Consider the following 15,733-nt stretch of genomic DNA (forward strand, 5'->3'; position numbering starts at 1 on the left):
CGTTGTCAGTAGCATCCCCCTCTTGCCTAGTTGTTACAACCCAAAATGTCTTTAGACATTGCCAGATGTTTCCTGGGGAGTGAAATGCATCCTCCCGTTGATGTATATGTATGTGTTTGTGACTTGATAGTAATTTCAGATGTGATGCCCCTTACTCCTAAATACCTAGTTTGTACTTTCTAAAAACAAAAGCACTTTACTATACTGCCACAGAATACCCATCAAAACCAGAGTTAACATTGATGTAATCCATTGTCTAATCCACAGATCCCATTCAAATTTCAGCAATTGTCCCAGTAATGTTCTTTACAGCAGAACAACTAAACCACATCCCCATGTCTCCTCAACAAAGAACCCATGATCTAATCCAGAATCACATGTTAAATGTAGTTGTCACAAGTCTCTACTCTCCTTCAGTCGGCCATGGGATCTGTGTTTCCTGGTCTTTTCATGGTTTTTACATCTTTGGGGGAGTTAAGGCCAGTTATTTTGTCGAATGTCCCTCAGTTTGTGTTTGATGCCTTCTCATGATTAGACTCAGGTTAGATAGTTTTGATGGCAATACAGAGGAGATGCCATTTTCTTGCTGCATCACATCAGGTAGTACTTAATGTCAGTTTGTACCATTACTATTGATGTTAACTGATCACTTGGTTAAGATGGTATTTATCAGGTTCGTCACCTTTCCTCATTAGACTTTCACCCACTAGTTTTAGCATTGATTCTTGCCTGAGTCAGTTTTTACAACATTGGTTGCCACATGTGATTTCCTAATTATAGTATTTGTTCTACAGTTATTAGTATTTGGCCTTCTAGTGTAAGGTAGGTATTTTCTTCCCCTCCATGTAGGTTAGAATGTATGCATGTATTTTTGTATGTATTCATTCAATTATTACAGTATGAACATGGATTTCTACTTTATTCAGTCATTTTTTACTGTATTTATTTAAATCATACTTCTGTCATTAGTTTGATCTTCTTAGATTTGGTTGGTGAATGTTCCTTCAAGCTGACTTTGATGTGTCCCACTATTTTGCATTTCCTTACTTACTGACATTCTGTTTTCTTTAATTTTAACGCTTCATGAATTTGTGTGTCATCCTTGTGCAGGGGTCTTGCTAATCTTCTTGATATCGTTCCAGTTTTTGTATATGTGCTGCTGAAGCAAGCACCTTACTGACATTCTAAGATGTTCCAGGCTCATCCTATACTTTCCCAGTCCTGGAGTCAGCCATTTCTTCAAGGATTCCTGTTTGCAGTTCATGGAGAATGGTATTTAGAAATAAATATTTGTTCACTAGGTATGATTATTTCTTCTGAAGTGTCATTGCTGCTAGGGTCTCTTTGAGTAGACAGCTAGGAAACATGTAAAAATATGCATATACTCTTTCATATACAGACACATGCCTATTTCATGGTCATTCTATGTATGTTCAGAACCATGAGTTCATACTAATATTTCTGATACCACGTTTTATTCTAGACTTCTCATTTTCCATATTTTAATTCCCTTCACCGAGAGAAATATGGTTTCCGTTATCCTCCATATGTGTTCTTATTTTCACAATCCTCATGTATGTAACCAGTTTCTTGACTATGCCAGCCATCTTCCTCACCTTAGTTCTGCTGACATAGTCTGGCCAAGAGGTCCCCCTTCCCTTTACCTACCCCTCTACCCTGTGTTAGAAAGCATTAACTCTTAAGCATACTTGTCTGTGAGAATTTTCTTTAACGTCTCCCAGGAATATAGAGGAGTTGTTAATATCAAGATTGAGGGCTGACTGTAGGAATACATGCCTCAGAAAGAAGATGAGGAGGGTGAAGAAGAAAACTTGTAGTAAAAACATAGTTGAGACAATGATTCAGAAAAGTTGTCACTTGCTGGTGAGAAAAGGAAAGATAGGATTTGATAGATTGGGTTGAAACATACATGGATTTAAGTACCTATTGTTTCTAGGTAAGGTTTTGATCATTGAGCAGTTCTTGGTGCTTTCGTTCGTGAAATGTCATCCAGTTTCTGATTTCTGGCTGTAGCTTCCCTACATGCCATTATTTGTAGCTGTCATATGTGTGCTGATATACTTAGATTATTTCTTCTGCTTGCCCTGCTTGTGGTTTGATTTCTACCTTTTCATTTAGCTGCTGCGTGTCATCTCTGCTTGTAAGCATTCATTGTCTGTATAGTCAGCTTGACTATACAGGTTTTCAGTGCTTGTGGGGTTGGTTGTGTTTTACTTGGGATGTTGGCCATCTTGTTGTGCAGTTAAGACTGTTGCTGGGTCATTGATGAAACTAACCATAACGTCAATCTCAGTTTCAGTTCTCAAATATTTAATACCTTTACGTTCTTTTTTGTTGTTATTGAGACAGGGTTTCACTCCTGTTGCTCAGGCTGGAGTGCAATGGTGTCATCATGTCTCATTGTAGCCTTGACTTCCTGGGCTCAAGTGATCCTCCTGCTTCAGCCTCTTAGGTAGCTGGGACTACAGGTGCACGCCACTGTGTCCAGCTAACTTTTTTATATTTTTTGTAGAGATGGGATTTCACCGTTTTTCCCAGGCTAGTCTCGGGCTTCTGAGTCTAGCCATCTGCTGGTCCGGGCCTCCCAAAGTGTTGGGATTACAGACATAAGCCATCATGCCCAGCCTGTACCTTTACTTTCATCATTCCCCTGTGGTTTAAAGCTAGGCCCTTCTGGCACTATCTTTTGTCTAACTCTTTAAGGAACATTCTGGACTTAATTTTTTCTTCCCATCTGTCCTTCAATATGACACTGGATAGTGGGCTTCTGGGCAATTAAAATTTATCAGTATAAATCATGGTTACATATTTAGTTGTTTTAGAATGTTACAATTACATAAACCTGCAGTTTTAAAGTTGGATATAGCTGTATACTTTGATAAACTTCATTTTTTGTTTCATAAAATGAGTTTATACAGGTTGTCAACTTAAGTAGCAAAATCTTACAATTGAAGAGACTTTAAAGGACAAGTACTCCCACATCTCACCCAAGAACAAATGTTCCTTCCACACAGTATCTTCCTTTAGCAGTTAGAACCCACTCTCATGAAATAGCATATTTTTCTGTCAGAACAGTTTTACCCAGTGTTACCTTTGTTCTATGTATAGGAACTCACTGACCATCTTGAGATCCAGTCATCATGTGGTATTGTGAGATCCACTATATTCTCAAGTACTAGAAACCTGTATTAATTGATATGAAGCCTGAAAAAAAGAGTGACTGTAGCAATTGGATTGGTGATGAGGGAAACTGGCAAAAGTGTGGAAGTTAATAGCAGCTGCCATTCATTACAGCTCTGGGGTGGGTGATCCAAAGAGTTGTTGAAGCTGAGCAGGTTCTGGCTGGGCCTGGGTATGGAAGAGAGGGAGTCGGTTTTAGGTGCCTTTTTTTTAATCATTGTTTTTATTTAGTGTTTACTACATGACTTTCACTGTGCTAGGGATACAAAAAGGAATAAGAAGAGTATCTTAAAAAGGCAGAATTGTTTTTTCCTGCTGGAATTTTGAGCAGTCTTAGTATTTCCTTAGTGTGTTTGTTCCAAACCAGAAGCATTATTTCTTCCTTCTATATAGGTAATATTTAACTTAAATAATAAACCAGATAATTAAAATCTTTGATCTATGTAAGTAGGCTGGGTGCAGTGGCTCACGCCTTTAATCCCAGCACTTTGGGAGGCCGAGGTTGGCGGATCATGAGGTCAGGAGATCCAGACCATCCTGGCTAACATGGTGAAACTCCATCTGTACTAAAAAAAAAGTACAAAAAATTAGCCGGGCGTGGTGGTGGGCGCCTGTAGTCCCAGCTACTTGGGAGGCTGAGGCAGAAGAATGGCGTGAACCCGGGAGGTGGAGCTGGCAGTGAGCCGAGATTGCGCCACTGCACTCTAGCCTGGGTGGCAGAGCGAGACTCCGTCTCAAAAAAAAAAAAAAAAAAAAAAAAAGGCAAAAGTTAAAAAGGCTTAGGAAAATGTAAATTATTTTCTCTCTGTGATCCAATTCCTGTGCTTTTTTTCCTTTAATACTTTATTCTGGAAGGATTTTAATAAGGAATGAAAGTACAGTTAATCTTTTTTTTTTTTCTTCTTTGGATGCAGAGTCTTGCTCTGCTGCCTAGGCTGGAGTGCAGTGGTGCAATCTTGGCTTACTGCTTCTTGGGTTCAGGTGATGCAACTGCCTCAGCCTCCTGAGTTGCTGGGACTACAGGCGGATGCCACCACGTCCTAGGGCTAATTTTCGTATTTTCAGTAGAGACGGGGTTTTACCGTGTTGGTCTTGAACTCCTGATCTCAAGTGACCTGCCTCCCTCGGCCTCCCAAAGTAATGGGATTATAGGTGTGAGGTACCACGCCCTGCCTAATCGTATTTTCTTTAGTGTAGGTGCCTTTAAAGTTTGAAAGTTCAAAGTATTTTACTATTATTTCCCAGGAAATGAGGCTTGAAATGAGAAAATGTGGCCAGGGGTTATCAAGAGCTGGAAAGCACTGACATCCATTTGATAGTTAAAGATGGGAAGGATTGAGGTAGGGGTTAGGAGGGTGGGTAGGGGGGAGATGGGGGGTGGGGAGAGAGAGAGAGAGAGAGAGAGCGAGCGAGCGCGCGCGCACGTGTATGCCTGTGTGTGTGTTAGGGTGTTTATAGTTTGGAATTTCATTTGTTTTTCCATTTTGTACTACAGTCACGCATTACTTAATGACAGGGATACGTTCTGAGAAATGCGTCATTAGGCGATTTCATTGTGCAAACAGAATGTACTTAGACAAAGCTAGATGGGAGAGCTTACCACACACCTACGCTTTATGGTGTAGCCTGTTGCTCCTGACATGTTGCTGTACTGACTATTGTAGGCAATTGTAATATAGTGGTAAGTATTTGTGTATCTAAACATAGAAAATGTATAGTGAAAATACATATAAAAATGGCACACCTATATAGGACACTTAACCATGAATGGAGCTTGCAGGATTGCAAGTTTCTTTGGGGAGTCAGTGAGTAAATGTGAAAGCTTAGGACACTAGTGTAGCCTTTTAAACACTGTACATGTATGCTGCACTAAAGTTATAAGATAATAGTTTCTTCAGTGATAAATTAACCTTAGCTTACTGTAATGGCTTGTTTTGTTCTTTTTGCTTTTTGTTTTGAGACAATCTCCTATCACCTAGGTTGGAGTGCAGTGGTGTGAATGCTGTTCATTGCAGCCTTTACCTACTGGGCTCAATTGACCCCCCCACCTCAGCCTCCCTAGTAGCTGGGACTACAGGTGGACACCACCACACCCTGCTGATTTTGTATTTTTTGTAGAGGTGGGGTTTCGTCATGTTGTCCAGGCTGGTCTTGAACTCCTGGGCTCAAGTGATCCTACCCACTTGGCCTTCCAAAGTGCTGGGATTACAGATGTGAGCCACTGTGGCCAGCCAGCTTACTGTAACTTTTTAACATTATAAACGTTTTAATTTGTTTAAAACTTTCTGGCTATTGTTAGTAACACTTAGCTTAAAACAAACACTGTACTACTGTACAAAAATATTTTCATTCTTTATATCTTTATTCCGTAAACTTTTTTCTATTTTTAAAATTATTTTTAATTTTGCTGTAAAAGTTTTTTTGTTGCCTGGGTGCGGTGGCTCACGCCTCTAATCACAGCACTTGGGGGAGGTTGAGGCAGGTGGGTCACCTAAGGTCAGGAGTTTGAGGCCAGTCTGGCCAACATGGTGAATCCCCATCTCTACTAAAAATACAATTAGCCAAGCATGGTGGCAGGAGCCAGGATCACGCCATTGTACTCCAGCCTGGACAACAGAGCGAGACTGCCTCAAAAAAAAAAAAAAACCCACCAAAAAAACATTTTTTGTTTAAAACTAAGATACACTAGCCTAGGCCTATCCAGAGTGAAAGTCATCATTCTAACAGTCTTCCACCTCCACATCTTGTCCCACTGGAAGTTCTTCAAGGGGCACTAACATACGTGGAGCTGTCATCTCCTATGATGCCAGCCTTCTGGAATAACTCTTGAAGGAGCTGTCTGAAGCGGTTTTACCGTGAACTTTTTTTTGTTTTACAAGTAGATGGATAATACTCTAAAATGGTTAAAAGTATAGTAAATACATAAACCAGTACCTATGTTATTGTTGATAGTCATTCATTGTCAGGTGTTACTGTATCTAATTGTATGTGCTATACTTTTTTTTTTAAATGAGATGGGAGTTTTTGCCCTTATTGCCCGGGCTGGAGTGCAATGGTGTGATCTTGGCTCACCACAACCTCTGCCTCCCAGGTTCAAGCGATTCTCCTGCCTCAGCCTCCTGAGTAGCTGGGATTACAGGCATGCACCTCCACGCCTGGCCAATTTTGTATTTTTAGTAGAGGCGGGGTTTTTCCATGTTGGTCAGGCTGGTCTCGAACTCCCAACCTCAGGTGATCCACCCACCTTGGCCTCCCAAAGTGCTAGGATTACAGGTGTGAGCCACCACACCTGGCCTGTATGTGCCATACTCTTATAGGACTGGCAGTGCAGTAGGTTCGTTGATGAAAGCATCACCACAAATACTCACCTAATGTTTTGTGCTAAGATGTCACTAAGCATTAGGAATTTTTCAGCTCCATTAAAATCTTATGGGACCGTTATATATGCAGTTTGTAATTGACCGAAACCTTGTTATGTGGTACATGACTCTGTAAAGTACATTATTATTAACTGTAGTTACCATGCTATAAGTCAGATCTCCAGAACCTAATCATTTTATAATGGGAAGTTTCTACCCTTTGACCAAAATCCCATTTCCCCTACCTGCCAGCCCCTGGCAGCCACCTTCCTACTCTTCATTCCTATGAATTTGACTTTAGTGAATCCCTACTTTTTCCCCAATGGTTTATAATCTGTTACTGTACTTAATTATTCGGGGCCTAAATTTGTCCTAATTTGGCTAGTAGAGCCTCATCAAGCTGGCTGTTTGGTTCCTCTGCCATGTCCCCATCATTCTATGAAAACTTCTTTCTTCCTGGTGTAATACAGTGTTCCAGGTTCATCTTATACCTGGTCAGCTGTAGCCTTGGGATCAAGTCCATTCTCTGAGGAGTAATGATTCTCTTTAGTGGAGAATGGTATTAGAGATTATGATAATGGGCCCTCGGTGTGTCCTTTGCTACTTGGCCCTTTTAGCAAACAGGCATAGGAAACATGCACATATACATATATTACATATATACATATATATTCACATACATTCACATACAAATATACCTTCACATGTATATGTGGATTCATGCCTATGCACATAAGTTATCTAGAAATTATGAATTCACACTGATACCTTCAGTATCAGCGCATCCTCACAGGATTATTTCTTGTCTTCTGTCTTTTTCACAGTGAGAGCCCAGGGTTCTTTCTGGCCTTATGTCTTTTTCACAGTGAACAACAGCAACACCTTTACTCAACCTGTAATATATCTAAATAGGTACGGAATTGCTTTGCCCATTACACTACAATAAGTAAATTTACAAAAATTTTCAGGAATTGTTTGGCAATTCTGTACTTACCCTCCTCCATCCTGCCAAAGATTGAGGGTATAAAGTCAAATAATGTGTTCACAAATTACTTGGGATTATTTCTGCCTGCCTGCCTCTTTGATTGGTCAGTGCTTTGGGTTGTTTGTCTGGCTTCTCTTCACAGTATTTGCTGTCCATGTGAAATATGAGTAGGTTTCTTTGTTCTGGTTTGCTTTAAGTGTTGGGGTTTTGTGTTTCCATTCTTACCTTTTTTTTTTTTTTCAAATATGTACAGCATTATAAAAGTCAAAACTATATAAAAAGGTAAGTTTAATGAGGTCACTTTGTCTGAGATCTGTTCCAGTCTGTCACCCACCCTTGTAGGGAACCAATTTTATTGTTTTCTGCCTTTTTTTTTTCTGTGTTTCTTTTTTATATAAAAATAAACTAAAATTTTTCAGCTGGGCACAGTGCCTCATGTCTGTAATCCCAGCACTTTGGGAGGCCAAATCGGGCAGATACCTGAGGTCAGGAGTTCGAGACCAGCCTGACCAACATGGAGAAACTCCGTCTCTACTAAAAATACAAAATTAGCTGGGCGTGGTAGTACTTGCCTGTAATCCCAGCTACTCGGGAGGCTGAGGCAGGAGAATCGCATGAATCCAGGAGGTGGAGTTTGCAGCGAGCCAAGATCGCGCCATTGTACTCCAGCCTGGGCAACAAGAGCAAAACTCCATCTCAAAAAAAAATTTTTTTTTCTTACGTAAAAAGTAGCATCTATATGTTCTGTTTTGCACTGTCTCTCCTTTAAAATTTAGTAATATTTCTTGGAAATCACTCTATATCAGTTCATATAGATCTTCCTCAGTATATATTTTTATAATTCTAAAAAGTTGGTTTTAGATTTTTTTTCTTTAGTTTCTGTCTTCCTCCTTACATGTTGACTGTTTATATCTTTTACATTGTTTCTTTTTAATGTTGTATGTGCATAGTTTACCCACATCCAGTATTGGCAAAATTTTATATTTTCAGCATGTCCTGTTATTATTTGTTTCTAATCTCAATTTACTGTTGTTCAAAGGTGGCGCTTAGGATTTGGTTCAGATGTTGTAAAAGAAATCACAAATTAGTTTTTAATAGATAGCTTATTTTTCTCTGGCTTACCAGTCTCTGGTTGTTTATCTCTGGACAATTTTCAAATTGCTGCAGTGTAGGGGACTCAGGTTTCCCTTGTGTGGTGGTGTTCTACCTTTTCTAGACTGTTGATTAAGATAAAGGAGCTAGAAGGGAGGGCAGTGAACCATCCCTAGAAGCCACGACCCCAGAAGGTGTACCTCACTTCTCTTCACACTTCATTGACATGAGCTTAGTCACATGCCCATGCAAGCATCAAGATATTGAGAAATCTGTGTGAGCATGTGTCCAGCTAAATGTTCTTAAAGGAAAATGAAGGGGAGAATGGATATTCTCGAATCACAGGTGGTGGTGTCTCAAGATATTTACAGCTTCTGTTTTTTTATTTCTAAATTTGATAATCATCTTTCTAATACAACTTGTCAACAATATTTAATGGTATTTTTAGTTGTGAGAACTGTTATTTTAGCTGATTGTGGTCATGGCTCTCATACTAGTGTCTTGGTTTTTAATTGTTGAATTATAGGCTAAGTTATGTTCTCACAAAATGCCAACTACTGCATTTTATGTTTTTTTGCACGAACTTTTTAGAACTTACAACCAAGTTATGCTATTTCCTGGTGATATTCTGAAGTGACAGTTACCTACTTTTAATAAAACCGTGGCTACCAATTAAGCTTTGAAGTTATACTCACAGTAGTGGTGTGCATCATTCTTCATGAAGACAGGAATTGACAATTTCTTCATAAAAATGGCAGCTGTCTTTTTAAAAGTCATTACTACCTGTAGTACGCAATTGATTCAGGCAAAGAAGAAAGACTTTGCAGTTTTATTTCTCCCTATTAGCTGTGGATTAGATTTCTGCACAGTGTTTCATATTGAATATTACAATTTCTAGTTCTTGATAGTACAGACACTGTTGGTTTTAATTTAGGAGTTTCTGTAGTCTTCCTTCAAATAATTCAATACTCTGAATATTTAACATGTGTTATGTTTTTTGTGTATTATTATGCTTAAAAGGAAGTTGTAAAGAGCTGAAAGATTCTTTGTAAGACTTTTCTTCTTCCTGCTTCTGATTCCAATTGTCTTTTATACAAATCCTTTAAAGAAATTTTTGACAATCCAGATCCAAATTGTTTTTTCTACTTCCCCCTTTTGAATTGCCAGTAAAGTACTGTGCATACATACACACACAGTTATGCATTGCAGTACTTCTTCAGAGTTCATTTAGTTCTACTTCATGCTGATTGATTAAATTACTGGTGATATCCTTGGGTGGGTAAGTCTGGGTGAATTCTGATCAGCTTACTATTTTTGTCTTCATATAGCACATAGTTTTTGAAACGTATAAATAAATTTGCTCTTGTTGTTTATAAAGTATTTATGGCTTAAAAACATTCCTTTTTTTGGCCAGGCGTGGTGGTTCACGCCAGTAATCCCAGCACTTGGGAGACCGAGGCGGGTGGATCACCTGAGATCAGGAGTTCCAGACCAGCCTGGCCAACATGGCAAAACCCCGTCTCTACTAAAAATACAAAAATTAGCCGGGTGTGGTGGCGGGCGTTTGTAATCCCAGCTACTCGGGAGGCTGAGGCGGGAGAATCACTTGAACCCTCGAGGCGGAGGTCGCAGTGAGCTGAGGTTACAGTGAGCCGAGGTTGCACCATTGCACTCCACCCTGGGCAACAAGAGCGAAACTTTGTCTCAAAAACCAAACCAAACCAAACCCATTCCTTTTTTTCCTCCTTTTATGACACAGCCCAGTGAGTGGGGGATAACATAATGTTGTCACTTTTTTTTTTGAAATGGAGTGTAACTCTGTCATCCAGACTGGAGTGCAGTGGTACAGTCTTGGTTCACTGCAACCTTCATCTCCCAAGGCTCAAGTGATTCTCCTTCCTTAGCCTCCTGGAGTAGCTGGGATTACAGACGAGTACCACCACACCCAGCTAATTTTTTTGTATTTTTAGTAGAGATGGAGTTTCACTATGTTGGGCAGGCTGGTCTCCGGACCTCAAGTGATCTGCCCACCTCAGCCTCCCAAAGTGCTGGGATTACAGACACGAGCCACCATACGTGGCCTTTTCCTCTGATTTATAGTTGTGATTCAGTAATCCAGTCGGTTAACAGCAACCTTTGTGGTGTTACTGTAAAAACCCATTTTTGTCCATTGTTTTTATAGAAGCTATATTATCTCTCATGGAGAAATGCCCCATCAGTTTGTCACTGGAATATTTTTTCCTTAGCTTTAATGGAATGTCACATTTGAGGTTTTTCTTTCTTATGCCCTTGGAGCACTGAATATAAAAGAATAATATATTTAAGATTACTACTAGTATTGAAATATGCTAAAATGGATCTGAATATTTAGAATGTTAGTTTATTATTATGAACTTTTTGCTTATTTTGTTCTAAGTATTTTTCTCATTAATTTACCTAGCAAACAGAATCCACCCTTTTTTTTTTTTTTTGAATACAGGATCTTGCTCTGTCACCCAGGCTGGAGTGCAGTGGTGTGATCTTGGCTCACTGCAGCCTCCACTTCCTGGACTCAGGAGGTGATCCTCCCACCTCAACCTCTTGAGTAGCTGGGACCACAGGCATGTGCCATCATGCCCAGCTAATTTTTGTATTTTTTTGTAAAGACCGAGTTTCATCGTGTTGCACAGGCTGTCTCAAACTCCTGGGCTTAAGACATCTGTCTCCCTTGGCCTCCCAACTTGCTGGGATTATAGGCGAGAGCCACCATGCCTAGCCACAATATGTATATTTTTTAACACAGAAAAAAGTTTAGGAATTGGGTTTATATGCTGTATCTACTTTGCTTTGCTTTCTTTTCTTTTCTTTTTTTTGAGACAGAGTTTCACTCTTGTTGCTCAGCGTGGAGTTCAATGGCACAATCTCAGTTCACAGCAACCTCTGCCTCCCAGGTTCAAGCAATTCTCCTTCCTTAGCCTCCTGAGTAGTGGGGATTACAGGCACCTACCACCACACCTGGCTAATTTAAAAAATATTTTTAGTAGAGACGGGGTTTTACCATGTTGGCCTGGCTGGTTTCAAACTCCTGACCTCAAACTCCTGATCTGTCTGCCTCGGCCTCCCAAAGTGCTAGGATTACAGGCGTGAGCCACTATGCCCGGCCTGTATCTGCTTTTTTGTTGCCCAGGCTGGAGTGTAATGGAGCGATCCTGACTCACTGCAGCCTCCACCTTCTGGGTTCAAGCGATTCTCCTGCCTCAGCCTCCCAAGTAGCTGGGACTACAGTGCCTGCCACCACACCCGGCTAATTTTTTGTATTTAGTAGAGATGGGGCTTCACCATGTTGGTCAGGCTGCTCTCGAACTACTGACCTCAGGTGATCCACCTGCCTTGGCCTCCCAAAATGCTGAGATTACAGACATGAGCCACTGCGCCTGGCCCTTTATCTGCTTTTCAAACAAGAATAAAATTAAGAAGATTAAAGACAATCCTGGTGGTGCAATCAGAATGACTCTGTTAACATTTAGCTAGGTTGCTAAATGGTAAGGGTGACTTTTGATTTTCCATGGAAAGTTTATTGCTATATGATATTTTTACATATTTTGTACACACACAATCACTTTCATTAAGTGAAATTAGCATGTGACATACCACTGTTGTGTGCTTTACATACACAATTCACTTGGGAGCATGTGGAATTATTATACTGTTTTGGAATGATGTAAAGAGCTCAGTCAGTGTTCCTTTTCTGTCTTTCCCTGTTTCTTCCCCTCTCTGCTGTGCGTGTATGTTAGCCTTACACAGATATTACTTATTTTAATTTTTAGTTAGTAAGATGTGTCTTCAATATCCCTCCTCCCGTAATAAACCCTATATTAATCTTGTAAGACTTTGAAATAAAAGTCAAGAAAAAGTTCTGATGGGACTACTTCCTTTAGATTGCTTATTAGTATTAAAATGGTAAAACATCAAAAGCTTTAAAACTAATAGTGTTACTGAATTGCCTTGTTCAGCAGCATAACCAATAGTTCCTTTAATATGACCTTTTAATATAAATATTCAGTTATTCTCTATGCTGTCATGCTTCAAGGACTTTTGAGATGAATGGACACATCAGTTATTCCATTTGTTTATCATATTTATTAGGTAGTTAGGCTATATATTTCTATTTTCTTATGAATGTGTTAGACTTAAACTGAGCAGCACATCATCACATAACAATTATTAATAATATTTAATACTTACAAAGCACTTTTTTCTTTTTTTTTTTTAAAGACAGAGTCTCACTTTGTCGCCTAGGCTGGAGTGCAGTGGCGCAATCTTGGCTCACTGCAACCTCTGCCTTCCGGGGTCAACCGATTTTCCCGCCTCAGCCTCCTGAGTAGCTGGGACTACAGGTGCTCACCACCATGCCCGGCTGTTTTTTGTATTTTTAGTAGAGACGGGGTTTCATCCTGTTGGCCAGACTGGTCTCAAACTCCTGACCTCAGGTGATCCACCCGCCTCGGCCTCCCAAAGTGCTGGGATTATAGGTGTGAGCCACCACAGCCAGCAGCACCTATTCTTTCAGGCACTCTTACAGTGTTTTAATTTAGAACTTTGAGCCGCCCTAGTATTTTGTTGGCTGTGGAACTAGGTAACTAGATTATTACCTGTAGTCATTGCTTTTTAAAAAATAATTTCTCTTTTTGTTTCTTTAATTTCTTTAATTTTATTTTTTGTAAAGAACAGGGTCTTGCTTTCTTGCCCAGGCTGGTCTTGAACTCCTGGCTTCAAGTGATTTTCCTGCCTCAGCCTAGAGGGATGCTGCAATTACCAGCACGAGCCACTCTGCCTATCCCAGTCAGTGCTTTTTAAAAAGAAGTAAAATGCGTGAGCTTTGAGGCACTCGTTCTTGCCAAAAGGCTGTTGTTACCAAAGCCTGGACTCTGAGTATGCTTGAGGTACTAAAGGTAGTTCAAATCAGGGATCCATAACTAGCACACAAGTTATATAGTTGGTCTTTGAAAAGAATGGAAGGAATAGAGAGGTAGGTTTTAAAATTTATGTTCAGTCCACTTTATGTGTTGTGTCTCAGGAAGCCAGATCAAGTCATTGCATGAGTGCATAAATTGTTTCAGATTGCTAATGCTGCATCATGTTATGGAAACCTGGCATATAAGAATGATGGGTTTGTATACACAATACAAATAAGAGTTTTTCTACTTTGTTAAAGATAATATGTAAAAAGCTAACCATTAGTTCACACTAATGCTTAATGCTAATTATGTTGCTTCATTGCAGCTAGGAAGGGGAGATAAGTTTTTTAATGTAGATTTTTTGACGGTCTTGAAGTACGGTTTTCCACTTGTCTTCTTATTTTTGTGTTGTACTGAAAATAAGATTAGTTGCATAAGAGAAAATCTCTAATTTGACCAAACCATTTCTTTGAAGTTCAAAACATAATTTAACATCACATTTGTAGAGGATAGAATGAGATGTGACCTTTCTATCTTGTCAGTCGTTGTAATTATGCAGTTTTCTCTTGAAAGTGAGGGTTTTGTTCTTTTACTTGATTTGATTTTGTAGGTTTACTGTCATTTATTCTCAGTTCTGAAATTCTGTGTTAAAACTGAAAATCCCCCTCTATAAGTTTAAGTAAATTGATGGGGCAGCACAATAACCTGAATTGATGTGAGGGACTTTACATCCTTGTCCTGCTTAGTGTGACATTTTGCTGCAGAAATCATGTATGTTTTTACATGGTACTTTCTTGGATCCCACTGTATCTTGGAATATGTGGTATATGTATTGTATTTACCTTGATAAAATTTGAGAACTCTTGAGTGGTGGCACACATCTGACTGCAGTGGTTTGCTTTAAATGAGTGCATTATCTGTCATAAACTGCTGGATTCCCATTGTTGGAATGTTGTGAGGCATGAATTGGTAGTAGGAAGAATAATGTTTTACTACAGAACACGTTGAACTATTATTATTATCATCATTACTATTTTTAAATTTTTTTGAGATGGGGTCTTGCTTTGTCACCTAGGTTGGTCTTGAACTCCTGGGCTCAAAGTGATCCTCCTGCCTCACTCTCCCAAAGTGTTGGAATTACAGGCATGAGCCAGCATGCCCAGCCCATGTTGAGTTAAATGTGTTGATTACTTAGTCAGTAAGCCTAGAAAGAGGTTTACTATTTTTTTTTTTTGAGACGGAATCTCACTCTGTTACCCAGGCTGGAGTGCAGTGACTCAGTCTCAGCTCACTGCAACCTCTGCCTCCGGGTTCAGGTGATTCTCCTGCCCCAGCCTCCCAAGTACCTGGGATTACAGACGCCTGCCACCATGCCCAGCTAATTTTTTTAATTTTTAGTAGAGACGGGGTTTCACTATGTTGGCCAGGCTCGTCTCAAACTCCTGACCTCAAGTGACCCGCCTTGGCCTCCCAAAGTGCTAGGATTACAGGCATGAGCCACTGTGTCTGGCCTAGGTTTACTTTCAAGTGCCATCTTTTCTTGGTTAGTCATAGTTGCACAGAGCGTAGTTACTGATTTTGTGACCTAGTACTACAGAGATTATGTTTGCCATAGACATGAGAATAGGAACTATCGTGGGACTATTCCCAGTATCCATCCTGCTGTTTCTAGGACATGTTTATGCATATAAATTATTCTTTATGATTTTTAGTTTATTGAGAGTCTTTTATAAGGATGGAAGCAGTTGATCTTTCTCTCATTTCTCTAGTCACCCACAAAAGCTGTATATAATGCCAGACATTGGAATCATCCAGATTCAGAAGAACTGCCTGGGCCACCAGTAGTAAAACCTCAGAGTGTCACAGTAAGTGAACTGTACTTATTTATTTTGTGTTTTTTAATAAGCTGTACTTTAAACAATAACTCTTTTAATTCATAATTTGTAAATCTTTGACTTTTCTATTTAACGGTTTATTTTGGCCTTCTTTACTGAAACTTAGTAGTTTCAGTTTAATTCATTGGAAAACCGAGGATTGTCAATAAGATAGCAGAAATTCTAGTGCTAGGTTAAACAATGAAAGCCATAAAAAATAAGGCTCTTGTTACTCATGATCCACATTTCATGGAATTTATAGTATTTAGTGTTTAAGAGCAAGAT

At 39.6% G+C, this 15,733-nt stretch overlaps 1 protein-coding gene and 1 non-coding gene across 4 annotated transcripts in view; one reads left to right on the top strand and one right to left on the bottom strand.

Annotated features, from left to right (window-relative positions):
* Positions 1 to 15,733, top strand: part of WAPL (WAPL cohesin release factor) — an 85,736-nt gene that overhangs the window by 33,504 nt on the left and 36,499 nt on the right. For all 3 annotated transcript variants that reach the window (XM_050803812.1, XM_050803814.1, XM_050803813.1), the window contains exon 5: positions 15,344 to 15,439. In XM_050803812.1, coding sequence (XP_050659769.1) covers positions 15,344 to 15,439 — 96 coding nt within the window. The remainder of the gene's footprint in view (positions 1 to 15,343; positions 15,440 to 15,733) is intronic.
* On the bottom strand, positions 1,066 to 1,172 carry LOC126963545 (U6 spliceosomal RNA). Its single transcript, XR_007729161.1, has one exon. It is a non-coding gene; the product is annotated as a U6 spliceosomal RNA (small nuclear RNA).

The sequence above is a fragment of the Macaca thibetana genome, chromosome 9, assembly GCF_024542745.1.
Source record: "Macaca thibetana thibetana isolate TM-01 chromosome 9, ASM2454274v1, whole genome shotgun sequence".
Taxonomy (NCBI): Eukaryota; Metazoa; Chordata; class Mammalia; order Primates; family Cercopithecidae; genus Macaca; species Macaca thibetana.